Source organism: Gobio gobio (genome assembly GCF_949357685.1).
Source record: "Gobio gobio genome assembly, chromosome: 17".
In the NCBI taxonomy this organism is placed as follows: Eukaryota; Metazoa; Chordata; class Actinopteri; order Cypriniformes; family Gobionidae; genus Gobio; species Gobio gobio.
The window spans coordinates 16,937,901-16,951,215 of record NC_137110.1 but is presented as its reverse complement, the minus strand read 5'-3'; the positions used below and the strand labels follow the sequence as shown (position 1 = coordinate 16,951,215).

At 38.5% G+C, this 13,315-nt stretch overlaps 1 protein-coding gene across 2 annotated transcripts in view; it reads left to right on the top strand.

The window, feature by feature from the left end:
- Positions 1-11,664, top strand: part of negr1 (neuronal growth regulator 1) — a 165,461-nt gene extending 153,797 nt beyond the window's left edge. For both annotated transcript variants that reach the window (XM_079840678.1, XM_079840677.1), the window contains one exon: positions 8,885-11,664. In XM_079840678.1, the coding sequence (XP_079696804.1) occupies positions 8,885-8,985 (101 nt within the window). In that variant the 3' untranslated portion in view covers positions 8,986-11,664. The remainder of the gene's footprint in view (positions 1-8,884) is intronic.
- Positions 11,665-13,315: the final 1,651 nt, after the last annotated feature.

Genomic DNA, 13,315 nt, shown 5'->3' with positions numbered 1-13,315 from the left:
TCAAATCCAAGATTGGAGATGTGGGATTTACGCCAGTTTGCCAAGGACTCGGCAGAAGCTTAGGCCTGCGTGGAGAGGCTTTCTCTGGAGGCAGTAGAGGGAACAATAGGCCACTGATTGATGGTCAAGGACATTGAACCCTTCTCTCGAAGCCAGAGAAGACTAGCCTCCAGGGAGGAAGGCTGCAGCCAGCCGTCGTCTGTGCAGATTACCTGGAGATATGGCCACCGTCACATAACCGCCAATGAGATGATTGCTTTGATTTAATCATGTAAACCGCTGCTTCATTTGCCAGTGCTGTACTGCAGTGCTGTTTTAGGTAGTGATGAATCTGAATTTTCACAACTGTACAAATCATTTGACTTTACGTTTGTCGAATATGGTGTATTTTATGAAATAATGAACCAACGTTAATGATGCTAAAATTCTGAATTTAAGAATTGCCTCCCTTTCAGTTCTGGAGTCCTATGCTTCACAGGAATTGGAATAGTGCTCCGGAGGTCATGTGACCCATTCTGTTTACGACGCCATTTTGGCAGGGAGGAACAGCCGGCGCCAGCATGAGTTTCAAGGCAACGGAGTTCATTGCGCACTTTAATTCAAAATACATAGACTTGTACATAGCAAAACTGACAAACTTCCACCACATCCCAAAGATGCTCTATTGGGTTGAGATCTGGTGACTGTGGGGGCCATTTTAGTACAGTGAACTCATTGTCATGTTCAAGAAACCAATTTGAAATGATTTGAGCTTTGTGACATGGTGCATTATCCTGCTGGAAGTAGCCATCACAGGATGGGTAAATGGTGGTCATAAAGGGATGGACATGGTCAGAACCAATGCTCAGGTAGGCCGTGGCATTTAAACTATGCCCAATTGGCACTAAGGGGCCTAAATTGTGCAAAGAAAACATCCCCCACACCATTACACCACCACCACCAGCCTGCACAGTGGTAACAAGGCATGATGGATCCATGTTCTCATTCTGTTTACGCCAAATTCTGACTCTACCATCTGAATGTCTCAACAGAAATCGAGACTCATCAGACCAGGCAACATTTTTCCAGTCTTCAACTGTCCAATTTTGGTGAGCTCGTGCAAATTGTAGCCTCTTTTTCCTATTTGTAGTGGAGATGAGTGGTACCTGGTGGGGTCTTCTGCTGTTGTAACCCATCCACCTCAAGGTTGTGCGTGTTGTGACTTCACAAATGCCATTTAGTTTTAGTCATATTTTAGTCACCTGAATTGTTTTCAGTTTTAGTCTAGTTTTAGTCTACTAAAATCTAATGAGTTTAGTTCAATTGTAATGCATTCATTGAGCATTTAAGCATTACATAACCGACTGTTACTGACATTTTGATCACTTCTTATTGTTTGTTTTTTAAAAACATCTATATAGTTTTTATAATGTTGTATTTCAGTTTTAGTTAGTATATCAGGTTAAGCTAAAGCTTCAAATTAAATTAAATTAAATTTCAGTTAACATTTATTTAATTTCAAGTAATGAATATTTTAACGGTTTAAGTTAACTATTATAACCCTGATACTTTATTGAATAATATGTGTCAAATACTGTTCTTAGTCTTTCTTCCTGACAATGAATTAAATGGGAATGAAATTAAATATAGTTTATTGTGTAACCAAAAACGTATGTATATAATGCGTGACTTTTAATTATAAACAAGCTCGAAATACACTGTGACTCTTATTTTGAAATGTCTTACTATTGCAGGTGCAGCTGCTCATTCAAGTTCAGGTGAGGGAGATAAAACATGCATTGTTACAACCATCTAAAACATATTACTATATAAACATCGTAAAGTAAACATTGTCAGTATTCCTCAGCATTAGTTCATAAACAATTACCTGGCATAAATGTGTGTTATTCATTGATTGAGTCGCTCTGAAGCGCTGTCACGTGAGCCTGTAGAAGCACGTTAGATCCGCACATTACAACTGAAATGTGCGCATCTGTTACACAGGACATGACTGGATCTCTTCCCTAATCGTCCCTCCCTAACATTTCCGTCTCGTTTTTATCCGTTGACGAAAATGACAGTAGATTTTCATCATATATTTTGTCAATCTAAAACTGGTTTTTATTTAGTTATCGTCTCGTTTTCGTCAGTGAAAGTTTTTTTTTTTTTTTTTTTTTTTTTAAATTAACGCTGGCCAGAATTCACTTTTGCTAGTTTAACGACGGAAAAAAATGGTCTGCTTGCCCGGCGCGTGGTCTAAAAGGGTTGTCCCTATTCTCTTAATGAGTCATGGGTGTGTTTTGGGCTTAACGTGCAATAAACCAATCAGAGTCTCATCTCCCATTCCCTTTAAAAGCCAGTTGCGCTTGCGTCATGGCGCATATGCTATTTACATGGCGAAATTTGCAAGCAGAAAGACTGAATGCTTCTCTAGCGAGGAAACGGATCTGCTTGTCCAATGACACCTGCTTGCTCATCATTAGTGCAAATAGGTAGGCTAATTCTGATACATGCAATGACTATCCATAACTGCGTCGGGCTGAAACTAGCAAAAAACACTTGCGTCTTTGGTCCTCAAAGTTTGTCTTGAAATCCTTTAAATTTAAATTTATCTGCATTACCGTTCCAAAGTTTAGAGTTTGTAAGATTTATTCATGTTTTTGGAAAAAAAAGTCTCCTATGCTCACCAAATACAGTAAAAACAGTAATATTGTATTATATTGTATTAATATTATTACAATTTAAAATAACGGTTTTCTATTTTAATATATTTTAAAATGTAATTTATTCCTTTGATGTTGAAGCAAAATTTTCTGCATCATTACTCCAGTCTTAATCACATGATCCTTCAGAAATTTCTATATGCTGGTTTGGGGCTCAAGAAACATTTAGAATTAGTATTAATGTTGAAAACAGTTGTGCTGCTTCATAACCATGATACTTTTTTATGATTTTTCGATGAATAGGAAGTTCAAAAGAACATAATTTACTGTATTTGAAATAGAAATCTTTGGAACATTATAAATGTCTTTACTGTCACTTTTGGTCAGTTTACTACGGAAACTGTGGAAATAAAACAGCAAAGTACAAACAAAAAAAAACAGCAAAATTATTACTAACTTGTTTTTATCAGAGCATAAGAGCTGCACAATGAGGGAGAGCGTTGAATAGAAGGATGAAATTCATTAAGCAGCTTAACGATGGGTCTTGTGCCCGTTAAAAGGAATGGTGGAACTGGAACTAGCAGCTGATTATAGGGTGCCAGCCCCTCTTTTTATTCTGCGCTGTGTCACACCAACAACATTATACTTAAAAAAAACTTAAGCTGTTAACTAAATCAACCAAAACAAATACACAATGGAGGACAGAGGGAGAGCTCTCATTTGCTTTAATTGGAGTCTAGGAAATATATACATATAGGCTTTGTGGAAACTTCTGTCCGCGGTCTTAAGCTGTTCCTCAGCGATCATTATGCAGAATTGTAATATGTGTACTCTTCATAATCATACGAGGCGTTTTTATGTGCCTTAGATAGAGTGCATAACCGTGATTTAGACGCGCATGACTGATTATCCCCTGATCCGAAATTAATGAGGAAATTGATGCTCTTGCATCTCAAGATATGCCGTCTTTAGACGGTTAATCCGACAATTAGTTTTTTGGTGCGAAATGTCATTGCATTCTTAATACCTGTACTAACTTCACTCATATGTCTGTGGGACCACCATTTTGTTGCAAAAGCCACCGCGATAACCTCTTTTCTCACTGTATTTACACACTTTAGACCTAAAGCAGAGTAATCACAAGGAAGCCACTGTCTGTGTGGGAAGGGGTTGAGTTAATTAAAATGGCAAGTGCAGTAACAACCTGCACCGTCACAACAACAGACTGATTTAGACGCAGTGGGATATTAAACAGCTCCCTAACTCGCACAACGCAGCCAGGCAGGTAATATTGGTGCTTTCCTTAATTGCTTCTAGTGCCAGATGATAGGATGTTTCTGGCACGACCCTGAATCATCGCTGACGTTACTGTAGCTATTAGTCCGATGGGGCGGTGGAAAGAAATATACTCTAGCGACAAAGCGTTTCGTCCTTTTACCGTTCACAGGCCATATGCCGTTGTTTGTTTTTTGACAAAGAGTGCTTATACTGCAGCAGGTGCCTATAGCCCAAATGATTCTGTTCCATTGGAAGCGTGCACACTCTGTGGCTCTGGCAAAGGGGCCAATGCAGGATGTGAGCTGTTTCCATGGTTACCGGCTCCACTCTCTCTGCCTAGCAAAAACTGTGTCATTATCCGGTGCTTTGGATGGAGGCAGAATGAAGCCGCAGTGTACAGGGCAGTTTGCTCTCCTCGTTTCCTCCGCGGCCCGACCATGCATCTCGTGCACATCATCACAATTTGCATCATTTTCTATCTCGTATAGCCATTTCTGATATTCTAGGCTTCCCATTGCATGTGGCTGTATTTTTGGGTATAAAAATGTTTAAGCAACACTGGTAATTTAAAGCCATAAAAGCTGGAATGGGAGCGAAAATGGATGTGCGGCTTTTCATCTGAGCTTTGAGCACCCATTTTTTGCAATTCGGGAGAGAACTTGTCACAAAGCAATTATTTTATCAACCTTTCATGCACAAACATACTTATTACTGTCAGATGTGCTATTTGATGCTGTGATTCAGTCTTATTGTGGTTTTGATTGCGGGAAAACAGTTCCCACAAATGAATCCATATCATAATGACTCCATTAGATGCTGTCATAACGCGTATTCGCAAATAACACAAACAACAAAAGCGTTGAAAAAATTGTTGAATGTAAAAGAGTCAGTAGTTCCAGCCAGGACACATAATCTCCTGAGTGTGAGTGTGTGTGTGTGTGATGTACTAATCTCCTTAGGTAGGCCAGTGTCTGTCATTAACAGAGCTGTGAAACAAAAAAAACTCTCATGAAGATGAATGCCTGTACACTCTCACACCTGTTCCGAAGCACCTCTCATGAGTACTACACTCAAGTTGTTTTGCTTCGGGGACAAACCTGAAGGCTTTTCGCCATTGAGGTCTGTGTTGACGGAGAAAATATGAGCATACCTAACGTCAGCACAGGCTTATCAGTGGTGTTTGCTAAGGCAAGCATCACTATTACTATTGCTCATACTTGGAGATACATTTTTGCCTCTTACTATGTACCATCGTACATGAATAATACTTTTTGGACTATTTTTTCGAGCAACCGCACAAAGAACCACCCAGAACACCTTAGCAGCTGCATAGCAACTCCCTGGCAACCACCCAGAACAGCTGCATGCACGGGGGGGCTTGAGCCTCTGCCCCTTTTAATCGCTAATAGTAAAGTCATATTGCAGTGCCTTCCGAAATGTGATTTCAACTGAGGGGGAACCCCCCTCCTCAACCCCCGGAACATAACACCCTTCCAATGGCAACATGCTAAGAATACGCGCAGAACATCTTAGAAAAACCTCAGCAACCTCCCAGAACACCCTTGCAACCACATAGCAACGTACCAATAACCACTTGGAGCACCTAAGCAACTGCATAGTTACACCCTGGCAACTACATTCTGTAACATCATGTTAAAAATCATTCAGAATACCTCAGCAACCGCATAGTAATGCTCTGGTGACCATACAGAACACCCTTGCAAATGACATAGCAATGTGCTCATAACCACTCAGAACATCTTCCAATACCACGGCAACCTCCCACAACACTCTTGAAACCACTTAGTAACTAGCGCTCACGCTCATAGCAACCTACAAAGAACCACCCACAACACCTTAGCATCTGCATAGCAATGCCCTGGCAACTACCTAGAACACCCTAAGGACATAGCTATGTGCTAATAAAAAAGCATCTTACAAGCTGTATAGCAACTGCCTGGCAACCCCCCAGAACACCCTTGCAATGTCAAACCAACATGCTAAGAATCATTAAAAGTACCTTGGTGACCATCCAAACACCCTTGCAAATGACATAGCAATGTGCTAATAATAACCAGTCAGAGCATCTTAGCAAACTGCATAGAACGCCATGGTAACTACCTAGAACACCCTACCAACTGCATAGCAACATGCCAATAACCACTTGGAACACCTTAGCAACTGCATAGCAACACCCTGGTAACCACATACTGTAGCGACGTGTTAAAAAACATTCAAAGAACCTCAGCAACCGCAAAGTAATGCTCCAACCATCCAGAATGCAAATGACATAGCAATGTGCCAGTAACCACTAGGTGCACCTTAGCAGCAATGTCCTAGCAACCATAGATATGTATACGTAGATGCCTCTTTTGACCACTCCAGGCATTCCGACGCGCTGCCACTTTAGAAGTGTCAACACTTCGCGTCAACACTTCAGATGCTGTCATCACTTGCATAAAAAATTTAATTTAAAACACTGCGCAGCCTCTGTAAAACTCCCGAAGACATGGATAACCTTTCACATGTGAGAATGTGTTGGTTTGTGTTTTTATAGCCTATATGTTTCTCAATTGAGGTATGGCTCAAAATTAAACTCAAGATTACAGGGTTTTAATTTTGGTTAGGCTTTTTAATGTTGTGTTAGCTAACGCGTTCTTCATGTATTCTGTTAGATTAGCAATTATAATGTTTGGATCTACACAAAAACACGCAACATTTGTTAGTTAACAACAGGCTTCACGGTTCTTTGAAGTTTAGACACAGTATTCAAGTACTGGAAAGTATGTGAAAACAAACATTGGTCTTTGAAAATGCTTAAATTAAACTAAATTTAAAAGTAGTTAAAGAAGAGAAACCAACATATTTCTGCTGTTCCATAAGTGCGCCCTACTGTCAGAGAGTGAAATTGCCTTTTCATTCAGCAAGTCTTCTGCCGCTGTTGTTCAGACGAATGCAAAAGATCGACCATGACGAGCCCTATTTTTACACAGCTTACACGCAGTGTTGTACATTTATGTGCATTCAAATAATGTATAATAATAAGCTATCTAAAATATTATATACAGTGACAAGAAAAAGTATGTGAACCGCTTGCAGAATCTGTGAAAATGGGAATAATTTTAACTAAATAAGAGAGATCATACAAAATGCATGTTATTTTTTATTTAATACTGTCCTGAATGAGATATGTTACATAAAGTCCACAAGACAAAAAAAAAAAAGCTATTTATTAAAAAATAATTTATTAAAATAACCCCGTTCAAAATTTTATGAGCCTTTAATTTTCAATACTGTGTGTAGTTCCCTGGATGATCCACGGCAGTTTTTTTGTTTTGTGATGGTTGTTCATGAGTCCCTTGTTTGTCCTGAGCAGTTAAACTGCCCAATGTTCTTCAGAAAAATCCTCCAGGTCCTGCACATTCTTCAGTTTTCCAGCATCTTTTGCATATTTGAACCCTCTCCAGCTGGGACTGTATGATTTTAAGATCCATCTTTTCACACTGAGGACAATTGAAGCACTCAAACACAACTAATAAAAAAAGGTTGAAACATTCACTGATGCTCCAGAAGGAAACACGATGCATTAAGAGCCAGGGGGTGAAAACCTATTGAATTTGAAAATAAACGTACATTTTACTTAATTTGTCTTCCAGGAAACATGTAAGTATCTTCTGTTACTTCTGAAGGGCAGTACTACATGAAAAAAAGATATTTAAACAAAATAAGAAAAATGTGGACATCTTCATCCTGTTCAAAAGTTTTCACCTCGCTCTTAATGCATTGTATATTTTAAATAAATGTATAATAATTTATCATTTTGACTCCTAATTTATCATTTCCCTGTCCTAAAAAATGGTTTAAATTCAGTAATGTGATGTTCATAATTTTATAACGTTTTTTTATAAAACGATTGCAAAACAGGTTTGATTTTTGAGAATTTAAGCTTTCAAATAATACCTAGTTTATGATGATTAAACATGGTTTGACTATTAATAAATAGGCTATATTGGTGTTTATTAAACACATTACAAATGTATTACTATTTTTATCATTTAATAAATAGGCTGTATTGATGTTTATTAAACACATTACAAATGTATTACTATTTTTATCATTTATTTAATTTGATGGCTAATTGGGTGGCGGTTTATGATTTCTTTCCAATTAACTTGTTTATAATGAGTTCACTGCTTTCATTAAAAGCTGAGCAATGTGTCTGTAGGGTTCTCTGATGGTCAATAATATTAATGATGTTAACATAATGTTAAGATCTTTAACCAATATGTTTAGCATGCAGAATTATCTACCATGCATTTATGCTATACTAAATCCTATAAAATCATCTGCTTCAGTCTATTGCAGATATAGATATTCATACATGCTTTGACCGTTCGAAAATGGCGGACGGCTAACGTATAGCGGCCCATAGAAACAGTCGCCTAATGAGGCATCTACGTATGTATATATATGTATGCTAGCAACTACCTAGCACACCCTAGCAAAGGACATAGCAATGTGTAAAAACCAGTTGCCGCACCTTAGCAACGGCATAGCAACCACCCAGAACAACCGAGAAGCATTATGTCATTGGGTTTTTGCATGTACTTTAAATCTATCTTATGCAAATATATTTTCCTAATAGATTAAACAGAGTTGATATGCTCTAGGCTCAAAGGTAATACTATCAAATCTTTGAGATTAATTGTTATGCCCTCTTATTTTTAAGTACCCAGCATGGTTTTAAAACAAGGCGTCTTATTGAAGGACTCCTTCGGGCATCCGAGCTCGTCGTGAGTCTTGATTTGAGAGCGTGAAGGAAGGCAGGCAGGCAGGCAGGCAGGCAGCGTGAGCTCCGCTCATATGAAAAGGGAGGAGGTACTGCTTGACTAAGACTATGACTTGCTGCCAGGAGAGAGAGAGAATCTGCTAATCAGCGTGTGTCTCTGCTCTGTTGTTTACAGCACCCAACACCGCTCCGTATGGAAGTACAGGAGGCGCTGAAGTCCTGCTGGCCTGCCGGTACCTGATCCTGGCTTTCTCTTCTCTCGTCAGCGTTTACTAGCCCCGAGGACGGCCATACACAATGACTGTAAAGAACCCTTTTGAGCATTTACAGATCCTTTGACATTGCTGATGGCTGGATCCAATCTGGTACAGTGTGTTTGGAAAGAAGCGAGGGATTTTAATCAGCATTGCTTATGTTGGGATGGTAATTTTCTTCTGTGGTGTTTGTCATCATGTAAATACATGCGGTTTTAGGGGTTTTGTTTTTCTTTCTTTTGTCTTATTTTCTATTCTTTTCTTGTTTTCTTTCCTTGATTTCCCACTTTGTGAATCGGCACACATTGTCCCCTTCAGACGCTCTCAAATTAGCTGAAATCACGCTTTGGAGAAGTGAGGGTGTGCAACATTAGTGTCTTTGTTATTGAAAAAGGAAAGACGCCCTAGTGTGCCACCTTGCTCTCCATGCTGGTACATCATTCACATACCCATAAAGCGGGCAAAGTGTTTAAATAATACGTTTTTCGGTGAGCTCATTTAAATCCAGTGAACCAAGAAACACTGTTTAAGATTTCACAAAGGGAGAGATATTGAAATTGATATCAAAAGTAATACAATCAAAGGCGAAGTGAACAATTGAAGAGCAGCTTTAGTGTAATACGCTAATGTGTATGGTTTTTCCACCGACAATGAATTATGATTATTCATTTTCTGGACCAAAACTGCAGCCATACCTCAATGGTTTAGACCTCTGGGCTATAGACCCCCAATTGCATTTAACTGAATTATGCAGAGGAAGATCATAAGCCTTTCTAGTTATTCTAGAAATACGTGATTTGTATTGTTTTACTGCGGGAAAAAATCTTAGACTGTACTTGAGATTAAAATATATATGTAGTATCTTGTGAAATTATTTGTGAGCCTAATTGTAAAATTAAAATGCGAGTAATACAGGGGCCAAAAGGTTATAAAACGAGGCAAAATCAATAAAGCTGGGGGTCTTAAAAATGAGAGCTATATTATTAGGAAAATATATTTGCAGTCGATGTTATATTAAATGAGATATCAAATAATAATAGCGCATAAAAGACATTCTGCAGTCGGCAGCTTGCGACATAATGTAATGGGTCAATCCAAAGTCCAAACTGGAGGGAAGACAGCAGAGAGTGGGTCATATTTGATGTGCACTTTGATTAAATGAGGAAATTATGGACAGCGTCTAATGGTACTTATCTGATGATCACTCATTATTGGCTTTTTTTATTTTTTATGGATTGTTTTATGGTTGGATTAATTTGAACAGGATTTTTATAATGTATTAACATATTACCTGCTTTGCTTCTGTCAGTGTGAAATAGTTTTGAATAGGGAAGCAGAAAAAAAAAGAATATGCACTTCCCTTGTGGGGACAATATGAAACTTACAAGTGTGGATCCAAACATGTGAATGAATATTATTTCAAAATACGTATGCAGTATGGCATAGTTTACAATGTTGTCTTTCATTTTAGATGCCACAACTGTTGATGATTCTTGTCAAACGAGTAGAAGTTGGAAAAAAGAACCATTTGTAATCAAATAATCTACTTTTAACTCAGAGGGTGTGAACCAGTCATGCGGTATAATAGAAAACGAGTCACGTGTGTGTATATTCTAAGAAAGTAGAATTCATTTTATCTTATTGGTAGAGCCAGTGTCTAGGTTTAGTTTAACCTCTACCCTAGTTCCCACACACTTGTTGTATACTAAGATGTGCAGAAATTATAAATGTGCTGCATGTCAAATTAATATGTATGTTAAGGTGGCCACTTACCATAAATCGATAATTTGAGAACAAAACCCGTTTTCGAGGCTGCTTTGACTTAATGAAATGTGTTCCACACTGCTGAACATCACGAGGCCTGTCTTTTGAGCTATGATGAAATGTTATTTTCATGTGAAAGTCATCACAGAATCGTTTCTGCTCAGTGCGCAATATTGGGTCCTTTCCTATGGACTACATTTAGGCTATTTGGTTAATGCGTGACAAGTTTACATTCTTTTTGTCTATTATTTCTTGCACAAAATACTTTTTGAAGGACACATGTACACTTACAACAGATATATTCTCACACAAGTCTTTATCATGAGGTATCAGACACAGTATCACATAGGTTTCACCTAATGTCCCTTTGCTTATTACAGACCCGAAAGCCTCAAAGATCAAACCGAGGGACGTTTATATATTTAATCGCTGTGTTATCATACCAAGGCCTGGCTCTTGCCGTTGTGATGTAAAAAGTAACATTGCACTTGCTTATCATACACACAAACCTTCATAACCGCCGATTAATATCAGTAGCTTTGAACAGTAAATACGCAGCATTTCATATGTCATATTTTGAGTCCACTCTAGAAGCAAGTACTGTATAAAATGTGCCTTTAAAAGTATTAATTGATATGATCTGTTGCCATTCCGTGTCAAATGCCATGTCTAAGCCTCGTGCATTTGTCATTCATAACTAGCATACTAGACAAATATCAGTGTTGCGCAGTATTTCTGGCTTATTATTTGATTCTTTCAGTCCAAACGAATAGCTGATAAAAGGGGCATTCTTTAAAAAACGTTTACCGATTTTGAGTTCTGTAAAGATGTAGAAGTAGCACATGCTCTTTTAATTAATATTGTGAATGAAACGTCAACAAAGCGCTCATTAAAGCATAATTAAAACTGGTAAGTGAATATCAAGATAAAAAGGCACAAAAAAAAAAAGCAGACAAGAGGCATTCATGCATGCATAATTCTCTTGAAAGTTACAGCCTTTCAAAAGAGTCTGTAAATAACAGGCAAATGTGCTGCAAATTTTCACTCTGAACATCTAATGACTTGATAATCACATTCCTGGACATGCATTAATATTCAATGATGAGTTTCGAAATGGCTCACGTCAGGCAAGCGCTGGTTGTTGACAGATATACAGAACTCGCATGGTGCCGGCGGTCATGAAAACCCGATAGACAGATGCTATTTTCGAATGGGTTCAAATTACTGCAAGCAACACGGTATGTTGTGGCCCGAGGAGACCCCTTGAGTTTCAACACCTACCTGGATCCCTCGCCGTGTGGTATCAGGGAGAAATTTCGTTTTTTTTTTTATTATTATTATTTATATATATATAAATCCTATGAGCACATATCAGTATGGAAAAGTCTTCGGTGGATGTGTAACCACAGGTGTACAGTCCAAAAAAACAAACATTTAAGATACTTCATCTCCTATCTTGAGCGGAGCTGCTGGCGAGACAGAATGAGGGTGGTAGGCGGTATTTCAATGATTAAAAACCTGTCAGCTCCATCTCTGTCTTGGCCAGACTCTTTTGAAAGTCGGTTTGAGAGTGCTGTGTGTGCGGTCAGGGGAGGTGATTCTTCTGACCTGGCAGTTAATAAAATTCTTCCTGTGCCTTTGTCAGTTTCTGGAGGATGATTTTGTGGAGTGCTGGAGGGTGCTGCATTAACCAGCTGTGAGCGCTCACTCTCCCAGCAGTTCTCTGGCAGGGCTGACAGTAATCTACATAAACCTCTGTCCTTTTCAAAACGTTTGCCAGTAATTGCAGTTGTGCAGTATTCTAATTGACTCCACGGAGCACCGTAAAGAACAAAAACCTATAATCCTTCCTGAAACCCATTTGGTTCGAGGCTATTGTGTTAAACCTTCAAATGATATGAAACTGATGACAAACGAACCGGCCGCCGTGACTACTTAGCCTGTAGAAACATTCATTGGCAAAATATTCGTCTGGATAATAAAGTAGCTGCCATAACAAGAACGAGTGAATACGAAAGCTTTTTTTTTTTTTTTTACTCGCCATCAAGTGTTTGTCAACCCCCTCGCTCATTATTTTCACTGAGCTGGAAAATAAGTTAGCCAAGCACTGATGCAGTGGTTTTGATAATGCTAAGGTTTTAACAGAGCTGTCATTTGCTAAGCTCTGTTTGAAACCGGCGATTGTGTCTCATCGGGAGAAGCGTTTACGTAAAAAGCAAGGGATAAATTTAAAACGGTTTTATAAAAACACTATTCTCTTGAATTCACTGTTATGTCTAATTAGATGTCGGTTGGCCTGGTAATTCGTTGCTCGTTTTGAATGGCATGGGCTATTTGTGTTGGCACCGTTCATAAGCAGTTATTTTGTGAAGTGGAATAAGTCCACCAGTGAAACCACCTGTCTAATACTGAGTAATTGAGCACAGATTGAGGACACCCGCCAGAATGACCCAAATTTACACTAATGCTTTTTCGAAATATTTTGTGACCTTTGGTTACTTTTGTATATATATGTTTATTTGATTTTTGTATCTTTGATTTGTTTTGTTTTGTTTTGTTCAATTTGGTGACAAAGTAAAATGGACATT